General features: G+C 47.5%; 2 protein-coding genes across 10 annotated transcripts in view; both read left to right on the top strand.

Annotated features, from left to right (window-relative positions):
• Nucleotides 1–1430, top strand: part of NUP98 (nucleoporin 98 and 96 precursor) — a 106760-nt gene extending 105330 nt beyond the window's left edge. For 7 of the 9 annotated variants that reach the window (XR_011233699.1, XM_069471078.1, XM_069471077.1 and 4 more), the window contains one exon: nucleotides 56–1421. Coding sequence is in view for 7 of the 9 variants with exons in the window: in XM_069471078.1 (XP_069327179.1) it covers nucleotides 56–273 (218 nt within the window). In the remaining 2 variants the exon portion in view is untranslated. Of the gene's footprint in view, nucleotides 1–55 lie in introns of all 9 variants that reach the window. The other 2 variants (XR_011233698.1, XM_069471074.1) reach the window with 2 other exon arrangements.
• Nucleotides 1431–8503: 7073 nt separating this feature from the next.
• On the top strand, nucleotides 8504–13677 carry CHRNA10 (cholinergic receptor nicotinic alpha 10 subunit). Its single transcript, XM_069469303.1, has 5 exons — nucleotides 8504–8634; nucleotides 9917–10062; nucleotides 10523–10677; nucleotides 11452–11984; nucleotides 12693–13677. The coding sequence occupies exons 1-5, from the start codon at nucleotides 8574–8576 to the stop codon at nucleotides 13148–13150; spliced, it is 1353 nt and encodes a 450-aa protein (XP_069325404.1). The 5' UTR covers nucleotides 8504–8573; the 3' UTR covers nucleotides 13151–13677.
• The last annotated feature ends 541 nt before the right edge of the window (nucleotides 13678–14218 follow it).

Here is a 14218-nt window from a genome sequence, read left to right as displayed (position 1 = left end):
ATGAATATTACACCCCACCCCCATCCTTGGTCCTCACTCCACTTTTTCTCTCTAGACATGGCCAAACGTGTAGCCAACCTGCTGCGTGTGGTACTAAGTCTGCAGCACGGTCCTGATACAACCTCCGATTCAACACCAGACCCTCAGCAAGTCCCTTTGCGCCTGTTGGCTCCCCACATTGGCCGGCTCCCCATGCCTGAGGACTACGCCTTGGAGGAACTGCGCAGCCTCACACAGTCCTATCTTCGAGAACTGACTGTTGGGAGCCAGTGAGCACCAGGCTCTTCGCACCACACTCACATGTCCGTTCACACTCACCACACAGAGGTCCTCTGCATTGTTTTGATTGGCACTGTTCGCCATTCTCTGGGTTGGGCTATGGAATCCACTCTCCCTTCCTCCAGTTGTTCAGGGCTTTTCTTAATACTGAACACAGCATAAGGGCTTCTAGAACCCGAAAAAGGAGACAAGTCTTCTTTTACCATCCTCAAGACCATTGGTTTTTTTTTTTTTCTCTTTTCAAAAAGGGTCAATAAAGCTCCTTTGGCAGAATCCCCAGAAAACCAGGGAATCCTTTTCCATTCCCAGCCATTCTGGATCTTGGGAACCCACTGTGCCAACCTGCTCTACCCTACTCCTACCAGCCCTTTTATACTATAGAGAAGTGAGACAGGTTATGGGACAAATGTGTTGGTCTAGGACTGTCCTTCCTTAGTAGGTGAACTATCCAAAGGAGGAATGGGAATCTGTCTTTTAAGTAGCTTGGTTAGTTAACACTGAGTTTTGGAGCCAAAGAGGGTTGGCCTGAGTTAGGAAACAACAAGGTCTTTCCAACACATTTAGGGTAGAAGTAAGTACCTGCCATGGAGCGATCCATCTTTGAGACTCGTTTTGTTCCTGCCTTGAATGTTCCATGAACACCATACCTTCCCTACTACCATGTGCAGCAGCCCTTGGTCACATATCACATGTCTCTGGGAAGCTCCCAGAATTTGGTTTCATCCCTGGTTTTCAGTCATCTTTCTGGGACTCTGGATTTGCCTAAAGAGTTTGGATAAAAAATGGCAGGTTGGGTATCCCTCCCTGTTCTTCCCATATTAGTCCCAAAGCATTTTCCACCCTCTATCTTCCCTCCCAGAAGGTAAAACCATCACTGAGGCAGGCAAACAGCTGGGCTTTAGGTGCAGGCAGAGGGCCTTTGGCTATACTGCTGCCAGCTATGGGGGAGCCCCAGGTAATGTCCTAAGACAGTTCGTGCTACAGCTGTCACAGGCAATATGGCCACCCCGGGGTCTTTATGCATGAAGATTATGTAAAGGTTTTTATTAAAAAATATATATATATAAATAAATGATCTAGATTATTTTCCTCTTTTTCTGAAGCTACTTTCTTAAAAAATAAATAAATAAATGTTTATAGCATTCCTGGTATTGGCTTTCCCTTTGTATTTTTGAGCCTTCTTGCCCCAAGGATCTTTTATGGTGGCATTGTTTGATTGTAGCGTGTTTTTAAATTTGCAGTCTAAATGAAGACAGGCCACATGGGTTAAAGAGAGAACAATTTGGTGCTAAACTGAGATACAGAGCAGCCCAAAGACTATATTTATAGGGACATATTTGGGGGCAAGGGAGTTGATTATTGATTGATACTGACTACTGTACATATATTTATGCACATAGATTCCCAGTTGAGGTCTGAAAGTGCCCAATAGAATATGATTACTGTGGAAAGTCTCCTTGCTCTACTATTCTGGTGCTTTTTGTTTTTAAACCTTGGCTGACACCTCACTTTTCTAAACTCAGATTCCTTTGCATAAACATGGTAATGATCCCTTTTGTTGCTGCTTCATAGAGAGCTGTTTTTGAGAGGTATCAAATGACCAACATGAGTACTATTCAGATCTTATTTTGATTTGTCAAACTGAAGATGTTAGCAAATTCCAATTAGAATTAAGCCAAAGACTTCTGGGACATCAGGGACTTCAGATATGAGAAAGCAGAGTGGTCCTGCCCCTGTGGCTGGTCCCTGAGGATAAGTGTTGCTCAGCTGGGAATCTCCCCTCCGTTACTGACTTTTGCTGTGTTATCCTGAGTGAGTCACAGCATTGTGGGACTTCTAGCAAAGAATTCCTGACCTTTCCTCACCAGAGGAGTTTTTCGGTAAGTGAGTGTGCTATAGAAATGGTTATCCTTTAACAGTGATAAGAATTGTGAATTTGTGCAGTATTTCCTCTTAGAGCAAGTATTATTTTCTTTATATTAAAAAAAGCTCTAAATCAAATGTTTATCATAGAAGCCATATGGCATCATAGGGAACAGACTTCCAGTTCAAGGTAAAAGTGATGAACAATCTCTTCTACATTCCAAAATCCCATGGAAATAAAAAGAAAACCATGCTTTAATTTCTCAGAAATATAAAGCAGAAACCAGTTTTCTCAAGACTCAACTGCTGTGTAAGACACAACCTTGTTACAACATCCAAAATAACTAATTTTCTCAGCAGCATGCTGGAGTAGATGTTTTTTTAGAGACAGGGTCTCATTCTATCACCTAGGTTGGAGTGCAATGACCTCAGACTCCTGGGCTCAAGTGATGCTCCTGCCTCAGCCTCCTGAGTAGCTAGGACTACAGGTGTGCACCATGACATCTGGTCAGTTTATTTTTATTTTTATTTTTGTGGAGATGGGGTCTTGCTGTGTTGCTCAGGCTGGTCTCAAATTCCTGGCCTCAAACTGATCCTCCCACCTGGGCTTCCCAAAGTGCTGAGATTACAGGTGTGAGCCACCACACCCACCCTTAAACCTTGTATTGTGTTTTCACCCCCACACAAGTAAAATAGTGTAATGAACCCATTCAACATCTGTCGAATTTTCCTGTCTGTCTTCATGTTTTCTCGCATTCTTACTCCTACCCACCCCACACTGGTATTCCTGAGGCAATCACTCATCAATACCCAAGCATTTCTAACAAGTGTGTTTTTATAAACAATTATACTGTTGTCATGCTTAAAAAAATTAACCATAATTCCTAAACTCAATTATTGCATTTCTACTAAGTCACCCTTACATATTTACTTATTTATTTATTTATTTTGGACATGCCACCACACCTGGTTAATTATTTTTTGTAGAGACAGGGTCTCTGCTATATTTATTGCCCAGGTTGATCTTGAACTCCTCAAGCAATCCTCCCACCTGGGCCTCCCAAAGTGCTGGGATTACAAGTGTGAGCCACTGCATCTGGTTAATCCATTTTATTTCTTAAATTGTATTATGCATACTTCTATTTTGTTTTTAAATGAGTCAGTATAGTTGTAGTATAGAAAGGGATGAACTCCTTACTGCAACTATCTATGTTCAAATCCTAGGTCCACTGTTGTTGATATGTGCTATGGAACCTTGGGTATTCAGCTAACTCTCACTCATGATAGGTTATGACTTTTTTGGTAACAGTTTATTGAGATATAATCCACATGTCATACAATTACCCATTTGATATATACAGTTATTTTGGCAATATTCACAGAGTTGTGCAACGACCATCACAATCGGTTTTAGAATATTTTCATAACCCCTCAAAACCCTGAAGCCTTTAGCCATTATCCCCCAATCTTCCCAGGCCTAAATTTTAATAACCACTAATTTACTTCTAGTCTCTATAGATTTTGCCAATTCTGGACATTTTGAATAAAGGGAATCACACAGTATGTGATCGTATGACTGGCTTCTTTCACTTAATATTTCAAGGTTCAATCACGTTGTAGCATGTATCAGTACTTTGTTCCTTTTTATAGTCAAGTAATAATCCATTTTACAACTTCTTTTTTTAAGAGCCAGGATCTTGCTATGTTGCCCAGGCCAGAGTGCAATTGCATTTCACAGGCATGATCATGAGAGCACTGCAACCTTGAACCCTTGGGCTCCAGTGATCCTCCTCTATCTGCCTCCCGAGTAGGTGGGACTTCAGGCACACACCACTTGCCCATTTTTTCATCAGTTGAATGACATTTGTATTGTTTCCATGTTTCTATTTTGTGGCTACTATAAACAATGCTGGTATGGACATTCTTGTACAAGTTTCTGTGTGGACATATTTTCATTTCTTCGTTGCACTTAGAAGTGAAATTGCTGGGACATATGGAAACTCAGTCTATGCAAAACTTTTCAAAAGTGGCTGCACCAATTTACATTCTCACTAGCAACGTATGAGGGTTCTGATTTCTCCAAATCTTCACCAGGACTTATTGTTTATCATTTTGGTTATAGCCATCCTAGTGGATGTGAAGCAGCATCTACTTGTGTTTTTAATTTGCATTTCTCTGATGCTATGGTCTGAATGTTTGTGCCCCCACCCCCAAATTCGTATGTTGAAACCTAATCACAAATGTGGTGGTGTGAGGTGGTAAGGCCTTTGAGAGATGATTCGGTCATAATGGTGGAGACCTCATGAATGAGATTGATTCCCTGATGAAAGAGGCTCCGGAAAGCTACCTTGCCCTTTCCACAATGTGAGGACACTGCGGGAAGGTGCCATCTGTGGAATCAGGAAACAGGCCCTCACCAGACACTGAATCTGCTGGTATCTTGATCTTGGATTTGCCAGCCTCCAAAACTGTAAGAAATAAATTTCTGTTGTTTATAAGCTACCCAGTGTATGATATTTTGTTATAATAGCCAAAATGGACTAAGACACTTGATGACTAACAACGTTGAGCATCTTTTTTTGTGCTCATTGGCCACTTGTATATCTTTTTTTGAGAAATGTGTATCTTGTCAATCTTTTTTGAGAAATTCTTTACCCATTTTTCAAAAGTTTGGTAGCACTTTCAAAATTTAGATATACTTCACATAATACAAAGTTCGCCATTTTAAAGTGTACACTGTAGTGGTTTTTAGTACATTCACTATTGTGCAACCAACACCACTAGTTCCAAAACATTTCCATTCCTCCCTAAGTTAACCCCATTTCTGTTGGCAGTTTTCCCAATTCTCCATCTCCATGTGCTGGGAACCAATAACCTACTTTCTCTCTCTATGGATTTGCCTATTTATGTATGTTTCACGTAAATGGAATACAAAATGGGGACTTTGTGTCTGGCTTCTTGGCATAAAGTTTCCCAGGTTCATCCATGTTGTAGCATGTTAAAGTACTTCATGACTTTTTATAACTAAGTAATATTCCATTTTATGGATATTCCATGTTTTGTTAATCCATTAATGCCATCTGTATATCTTCTTCCGTCTAATTTTGTAATTGGATTGTTTGTTTTCTTTAATATAGGAAGACCCCATCTCTACAAAAAATTTTAAAATTAGCTGGTGTGGGGGCACACACCTGTAGTCCCAGCTACTTGGGAGGGTAAGGCAAGAGGATCACTTAGGCCCAGGAGTTCAAGGCTGCAGCAAGCTATGATTGCGCCTCTGCACTCCAGCCTGGGCAACAGAGCAGCGAGACCCTGTCTCAAAAATAAATAAGTAAAAATTAAAATACTCATTTGCCAAACCCAAGGTCACGTAGATTTTCTCCTATGTCATCTTCTAAAAGTTTTGTAGTTTTGCATTTTACATTTAGTTCTATGATCTATTTTGAGTTAATTTTTGTGAAAGATGTGTAAAATTTATGTTGATTCAGTTTTTGGTTTTGTTCTGGATAGCCCGTTGTTCCAACATAATTTGTTGAAAAGACCATCCTTTCTCCATTGAATTGTCTTTCCTCCTTTGTCAAAGATCAATTGAAAAAAAAAAAAAAAGATCAATTGACTATATTTGTTGATCTATTTCAGGACTCTTTATTCTGTTCCATTGATCTATGTGTCCATTCTTTTACCAATACCACATTGTCTTGATTACTGTAGCTTTATAGTAAGTCTTGAAGTTGGGCAGTGTCAGTCCTCCAACTTTGCTCTTCTTCTTCAGTATTGTATTGGCTATTCTGGGTCTTTTGCTTTTTCTTTATTTTTATTTTTATTTATTTATTTTTTTTTTGAGACAGAGTCTCACTCTGTTGCCCAGGCTAGAGTGAGTGCCGTGGCGTCAGCCTAGCTCACAGCAACCTCAAACTCCTGAGCTCAAGCGATCCTCCTGTCTCAGCCTCCCGAGTAGCTGGGACTACAGGCATGCACCACCATGCCCGACTAATTTTTTTTTCTATATATATTTTTAGCTGTCCATATAATTTCTTTCTATTTTTAGTAGAGATGGGGTCTCGCTCTTGCTCAGGCTGGTCTCGAACTCCTGAGCTCAAACGATCTGCCCACCTCGGCCTCCCAGAGTGCTAGGATTACAGGCGTGAGCCACCGCGCCCAGCCTGCTTTTTCATATAAACTTTAGAATCTGTTGATATCCATAAAATCGCTTGTGTGATTTTGAAAGAGATTGCATTGAATCTACGTATCAAGTTGGAAAGAACTGACAATTTTGAGTCTTCTATTCATGAATATTGAATTTTCATTTACCTCTTTTTTTTTCATTTCATCAGAATTTTGTAGTTTTTCTCATAGATCTTGTACATATTTTGTGAGATTTATTCCTAAGTATTTTTTTGGTGCTAATTTCAATGGTAATGTGTTTTTAATTTCAAATTCTAATTGTTCATTGCTGGCACATAAGAAAGCAATTGACTTTTGTATATTAACTTTGTATTGTGTAACCTTGCTATAATCACTTATTAGTTTCAGTAGTTTTTTTTTTTGTGGATTCTTTGGGATCTTCTATATAAACGATCATATAATTTGCTAACAGTTTAATTTTTTCCTTCCCAATCTGTATATCTTTTATCTCCTTTTCTTGTCTTATTGAATGAACTAGGACTTCAATATAACGTTGAATAGGAGTGGTAAGAGGAGACATCCTTACCTTGTTCTGATCTTAGGGGGAAAGCTTCTACTTTCTCACCATTAAGTATGATGTTAGCCATAAGGGGTTTTTTTTTGTAGTAGTTCTTTAACAAGTGGAGGAAGTTCCCCCCTATTCCTAGATTGCTGAGAGTTTTTAGTAGGAGTGAGTGTTGGATTTTGTGAAACATTTCATTTTGAAATGCTTATGCAACATCCAGAGGGAGATATTGGGAAGGTGGTTGGATATAAGCATCTGGGGACCGGGCTGTAGAAAGAGAAGGGAATCGCTAGTGTATCCATGATACCTAAGGTCATGGCCATGGATATGATTGCCAGGGAAGTATGTGTAGCTGTCAGTCAGGCAACTGGCCAACTTGGACAAAAGTAATAAAAAATGTTGTGCACAATAAATACCTGTGAATCTAAATCTGTGTTCCTGAAGATATCCTGACTCACTGGGACCATAGTGTAAATACTGGTGACTGCCTGCTGCACCTTTAGGCACCATGCTGGACCCTTGCCCTGCATTATGGGATTATCTCATTTAATCCTTACAACTTGCAAGGTGAGTACTGTTAATCCCATTCTCCAGATGGAGAAAACTGAAACCCAGAGTTTCAATATCTTACCCAGGTCAGAGAGCTCCTAAGACAGAGTTGAAAGTAATTCTAAAGCAAATGCTTTCCCTACTACCCCATACTGCCCACGGTGCTTGGGCAGAACAAAAACTGAGGCTCAGATTGGACAGCTGTAGAGACTCTGAGGAAAGGATATGGGCTGCATCTCCTGCTCTGTGGGGCCACCTGGAGTGGCCCAAGGCTCAGCACCACTCCCACCAGGAGGGGACAGCTTGCCTGGTACATGGTGCCTAGCCTGACGTGTTCAGTCCCTCACTGGGAGGAGAGCTACTGATCTAAAGGGAGCCTCCAGACCTCAAGCAATGGCAGAGCTGGGAGGACAGTTGCCCATCCACACCCGGTCCCTCACACCCTTAAGCCCTAGTCTTCCACAGATCCTGACCCCAGCATACCTGTCTTTCCAACCCCCCAGGATGGGCCCCAGCTGAGCCTGGGTGCTGCTTTACAGTGTTTGAATAATTCAGGTCCCAGAGGCCTGAGGTGTCAGTTTCAGTTACTCTGTTGCCATGGGCACAGGTGTCCCAACCCTGCAATTAAGCTAATGAGAAGACCAAAGAGGGCCCCCCCCACTCCTGTGCCTTAGACCCCTCAGGGCTGATAAAATCCCTGTCCCTTGTTCTGCTGAGAGAGCAACAGGCACACCTAGATTCCAGGTGTGCAGGACTGGAGGGAGGAGAAAAGGTGGGATGAAATAGAAGTAGGAGAAAAGGAGAGAGATTGGAAAGAGGCAGACAGAGGAAGACCAGAGTCAGGAAGGCAGAGAGACCAAGAAATAGTTAGAGAGAGAAAGACAAAAGGAAATAGAGACAGTAAAAGGTAAGCGGGCAGGGGCCAGAAGAGGCAAGGACCAGCAGAGGAGAAACAACAGATGCCAAGGACCAAGTACTGAAATCCAAGGGCAGGTACAAATAGGAGGGTCAGATAACTGGAAGGGCTACAGGGCTCCCTGGAGGGTGGGTGGACCCACCAGAGATCTCAGTCTTACTTCTGACTTCTAGGTACTGGCCACACCATCTTGCCAGCTGGGCCTGATTTTGCCCTAGGTCTGGCCAGGAAGCCTCACACCCAGAGACTGGCCCCACCTCTTGCTGTGGCTGGGCCATGGGGCCCGGGAGCCACCACCTCAGCCTGAGCCTTCTGCTCCTGTTCCTACTCCCTCCAGGTATGATGTTCAGTAAACCAGCCCTGGCCTCTCCTGGCCTCACTGGTATTCCTGTCCTCCCCAGATCTCTCTCCGCATGGTCTGTATCTTTCTCCTCAGCACCTGCGCTGAGAACAAGCTCTCTATCCAGGGAGTATGGAGGAAGGGGTGCTAAAGAGGGGGAGAGGAGACATGCCTGGCTAGGGTGGGACGGTGAGTGGGGAGCTTCCAGAGATAGGGCTGGAAAAGTCAGAGGGGCCAGGTGATGGGCCTGAAGGCCAGGCCAGTGCTTTATCATGCAGCCAGTGGGGAGCCACTGCCTGGTCAGATGTGCATGTTTAAAAGCTTGATCTGTTGGAAGTGTGGAGCCGGGTAGAGGAAGGTGAGCCTGGGGACGGAAAGGGGGCAGAGGGGAGCCTGTTTCTCTTGTGGTCCAAGCTAGAGAGGATGGATTCAAGAGATGTTTAACAAAATTTGGGGGATTTGAATTATCTGACAAGATTTGGAGGTTGGCTTTTGCAGCAAGAGGAGGGAGGGGGAAAAGGGAAGGATAATTCCCAGGTTTCTGACTGAGGTCACTGGGGTGCTGTTTGCTGAGACAGGGAACACAGGCTAAGAGCAGGGGTATAAGAAGTGAGTTCCTATTTTGGACCTGCAGAGTTTAAGGTGTTTGTAAGAAATTCAGGAGCACATTGCAGTATATACGGGTCTGGAGCTCAGGAGAAAAATTTGAGCTGAAGTAAAACGAGAGAGCAGCCAAGGACAGGATTCTGGGGAACAATACTTAAGTCAGGGACTGAAGAAAATGTGTGTCAGGAAAGCCCAGGGAAGAGTGTGTTTTCAGAAGGGGGGAGTGTCCCATAGTATCAGAAGCTTTGAAAACCAACTGCAGTGCAGATGGAGAAGTAGAAAGAGGTTTGAGAGACTGGAGTGGGGCGTGGGGAGGCATGCCTGGATGAAAGTTTGGACTCCTGTGGGCTATTTGGGTCCCTCTAGCATCCGCGGCAGGGCAAGCAGAATCCAGGTCCCAGGAAGGAAAGGGAAGGGGAAGAAATTTGTCAGCCTTGCTCCAGAAGATAGTACCAATCCACTCTATGGCCTTTACCTCATCTGTCCCTGGAGGCAGCCCAGGGAGGAACTGGAGCCACAGCTAGAGTGACAGAGGGCAGACAGCGGAGACCCATTCAGAAGGCTGTGAGACAGTGGAGTAGGTGATAGGGCTCTAGCCTTGGGAGTGGAGGGTGTGAGCAGAGGTCCCCAGACTAGGGTCACAGATGGACAACCCTTCTTCCTGATCCCCCAGAGTGCTTGGGAGCTGAGGGCAGGCTGGCTTACAAGCTGTTCCGTGACCTCTTTGCCAACTACACAAGTGCCCTGAGACCTGTGGCAGACACAGACCAGACTCTGAATGTGACCCTGGAGGTGACGCTGTCCCAGATCATCGACATGGTGCGTTATGGTGGTGGTATAGCTGTGGAGTGTTTACCTGTAACAGCGTCAAGGAACAAAAGGAGGAGAGGGTGGGATTATCCTCCAAGCAATTCTTTTTCTGTAAATGTTTATTTTTTTAATGGGTGCAGTACCTTCCGCAGCCACCACCCTTTTTGTGCAAATGTTAATTATTAACAATGATAAAAGTTACTATTGGGTACTAACTCTTGGTGCCCACCACTTTGCACACTTGACTTTACTGAATCCCCACTAAGCAGGGATTATATAACTGCTGATGAAGCTGAGGCCCAGAGAAGAGAAGAAGTCACATAGCAAGGTCAGGCCTGGGTGGGAACTGGACTGTGTGGGCAAGTTGGGTTTGTGGATGCTGACCAGAGCGCTATAGGTGAGCGAGTGCAAATGAGAGGGTATGCAAATATATGTGTCCACATCTGTGCCCACTCCCTGCCCCCACTAGGATGAGCGGAACCAAGTACTGACCCTGTACCTGTGGATCCGGCAGGAGTGGACAGATGCCTACCTACGATGGGACCCTGATGTCTACGGTGGCCTGGATGCCATCCGTATCCCCAGCAGTCTTGTGTGGCGGCCAGACATCGTACTCTATAACAAGTACTGCCCTCCCTTCTACCCCTCACCAGAGTTGCCCCTATCCCTGGATATGCCTAATCCCCCCTCCTCACCACTGACCTGGTTGCTATGCTGCCCTAGAAGCTTTCCCCAGGACCCTTCTAAGATACCAGGAGCTCAAAGCCCCTGCAAGGCACTCCCACTTTAGGCTGCACCAGGCCAAACCAGCCTAATGTCTCTTGGGAACCCACTGTGTGGTCCAGGGCCGGTTCTGTGTCTCTCCAAGAGAGATGCCTGGGACACAAGTGCCGCTCTATGGCACACTCCACTCTTCCAGGCCAGCTCTGTGTCTCTCAGGGCTCCCCAAGCGCCTTTGTAAGGGTCTCTTTCCTCCAAGGCTTAGCCCGCAGGAGCATTTTATTTTTAATGTCTCTTTGACCAGTTCTGTATCTCCCAGCCAACACATGGTCTGCACACTTTCCCTGAGGCCCCTCCACGAGTTTTGCAGATGATCCCCAAGGGAAGACACTATGGGGCCCAGAGCTCCCTACAGGTTCTGCAAGGGAATTTTTACCCTGCCCTGGGCTAGATCTGTGTACCTTCTGGGCCCTTCAGGCGCCACCCCTTCTAGGCCTCCAAAGGTACAGGTTCCTCTCTGGGCACACTCCATCCTCAGTGCTGCCCCCAGCGGCTTTGTGGGCTTAGCGCGGATCTAGTCACAGAGTCCCTTCAGGGGGTCGGGTCTGGCCACCGCGGCTCCGGGACAGCTCCTCCGGCCACTGCAGCCTCAGTGAGCTCTACCCCGCCTGCCTGCAGGGCGGACGCGCAGCCGCCGGCCTCGGCCAGCACCAACGTGGTGGTGCGGCACGACGGCGCGGTGCGCTGGGACGCGCCGGCCATCACGCGCAGCTCGTGCCGCGTGGACGTGTCTGCCTTCCCGTTCGACGCGCAGCGCTGCGGCCTGACGTTCGGTTCGTGGACGCACGGCGGGCACCAGCTGGACGTGCGAGCGCGCGGCGCCGCCGCCAGCCTGGCGGACTTCGTGGAGAACGTGGAGTGGCGCGTGCTGGGCATGCCGGCGCGGCGGCGCGTGCTCACTTACGGCTGCTGCTCCGAGCCCTACCCCGACGTGACCTTCACGCTGCTGCTGCGCCGCCGCGCCGCCGCCTACGTGTGCAACCTGCTGCTGCCCTGCGTGCTCATCTCGCTGCTCGCGCCGCTCGCCTTCCACCTGCCCGCAGACTCCGGCGAGAAGGTGTCGCTCGGCGTCACCGTGCTGCTGGCGCTCACCGTGTTCCAGCTGCTGCTGGCCGAGAGCATGCCGCCTGCCGAGAGCGTGCCGCTAATCGGTGAGCCGGCCGGGCGTGGGGAGAGCCCGTGCCCTCCCCGGGTGATGCGCGTGGGTGTCCACCGGTGCAGGGGCGGGGAGCCGGGACAGGGCCGGAGTCAGCAGAGGGGCCCCCGCTTCAGTGCATGAGAGGCGGTACACTGGAGCATGGCCCCATTTTGAGATTGAGGGGAAAGAAGGCCCCTTCTGGGGATAGCATCTCTCGCTGCTAGGGCCGGGAAGGAGGTGGTCTTTTCTCAAGACCTTGATGGAGAAGCGTCGCTGTCCCCAGATCATAATAAGCAAAACATATTGAGTGCTCTCTGTGTGCCAGGCGCTCCCCCAAGCATTTGATATTTATTAACTCAAGTAAGCATCACCACGAACCTATGACATAGGTTCTCTTTTTATCCCAGTTGTACAGAGAGGATCAGCATCTTGCGTCAGACCGTGCCCATAACTATTTGGGAGTGTGACTTTCATGGGTTGTGTGTGAGTGCAACCTCCAGCGGCCAGGGCAACAATTAGGGAGCAGACAGCTTCTGACAACCCACTTGTAGGAATGAGGGATGGGGAGAACTTGGCCCTTACCTCCTTCCTGCTTTCTCCGTTGGGTTTGGAGGGTCCTGAGTGCCTCATGGTGGGTTTGTTCCCATTTGTGCAGAGGTGGCTGGGAAGCTCAGGACCCACAAGTTTTTGTTTTGGGCCCAATTGGCTCTCTCTCTTGCAGGGAAGTACTACATGGCCACTATGACTATGGTCACATTCTCCACGGCACTCACCATCCTTATCATGAACCTACATTACTGTGGTCCCAGTGCCCGCCCAGTGCCAGCTTGGGCTCGGGCCCTCCTGCTGGGACACCTGGCCCGGGGCCTGTGCGTGCGGGAAAGAGGGGAGTCCTGTGGGCAGCACAAGCCACCCAAGTCATCCCCTAGCCCCCAGCCTCCTGAGGGAGCAGCTGGCTCACAAGCAGCCCCTTGCCATGAGCCACACTGTCTGTGCCACCAGGAAGCCTTACTGCACCATGTAGCCACCATTGCCAACACCTTCCGCAGCCACCGGGCTGCCCAGCGCCGCCACGAGGACTGGAAGCGCCTGGCCCGTGTGATGGACCGTTTCTTCCTGGGCATCTTCTTCTTCATGGCCCTGATCATGAGCCTCCTGGTGCTGGTGCAGGCCCTGTGAGGGCTGGGGCTGGGTCCAGGGATCTGCTGCAGCCACAGCACCTCCAGACAGGGGTGGCCAAGGCTGGGTGGTTGTTGGTCCCCTGATAGGCCGGCCAGTCTCTCCCCAGTGCTCCTAAGAACGTGGGACACCCTCTCTTCAGGACCAGAGCTACTGATTTGACTATCCATGAGGGAGCACTCATTGTCTACATACCCTGACTAAGGGTATTACAGAGCCCGCCACTCCCCTAATTCCAGAGGAGCAACTCTAAGAAGGTCAAGATCAAAGTCCAGTTTTGGCAGGACAGATTTAAATGTCCATGCTGGGTGTTAGAGCTCTTAGCGGGGAGAGTGTGGATTATGATGTAAGAAACAGAACTGTCGAATTTCCTGTCTGCCTCCCTGGGTAGCTGCTGTTGTAGTCTTGCCTGTCTCTGCTTAGGGGCTCAGGAAAGGGGATTCTTGGTCTAGTTTCCAGAGCAGGATGCTGTACAGACATTTGGCCCCAAAGCCCCCGCTCATAATAAAGTAAATGTGTGCCTAGCAGTCATTTGGTGTACTGTTTTACCCTTGGGGTCCTTGGTGGTGAAAGTTGGGGACCCAGGTCAGTCGCTCTAGAGAGAGGAACCTCAGTCCTCATGGCTTAGAGCAGAAATTATATCTTTGCTGACACGAAAATGAGTGGGATTTGACTGAGACCCTGGCAGAGGGCTGAGAGCTTTCTCTTCCATCTCCCACTCTCTGTGCTGTGGAGTTAGGTACAGTCCACCCCATTCCCGTACACAGGCATTTGGAGCCTGACAGTGTCCAAGGTGGGGCAGTGCAGGGACCCACCGTTCTCAGGGATTTGTTCCTTTCTGACTGTCACAGATTTCCTGGCACCACCTCTGTGCCTCAGACACAGTCTCTGCCCTCAGGAATCTCACAGTCCCACATGGCAGATAGATGTAGACACGTGGTTTATGGCAGCATCTAGGGACCCATGGGAGCATAGAGGCAGGCCCCTAACCCAGCCCGAGGCGGGAGGGTGAGAAGGCTTCCTGGGGGAGTGAATAGGAACTTTCCAGGTGGACATGTGAGGCATTTA

This window comes from Eulemur rufifrons, chromosome 6 (genome assembly GCF_041146395.1).
Source record: "Eulemur rufifrons isolate Redbay chromosome 6, OSU_ERuf_1, whole genome shotgun sequence".
NCBI lineage: Eukaryota > Metazoa > Chordata > Mammalia > Primates > Lemuridae > Eulemur > Eulemur rufifrons.
This window is presented reverse-complemented; position numbering and strand designations above follow the sequence as displayed.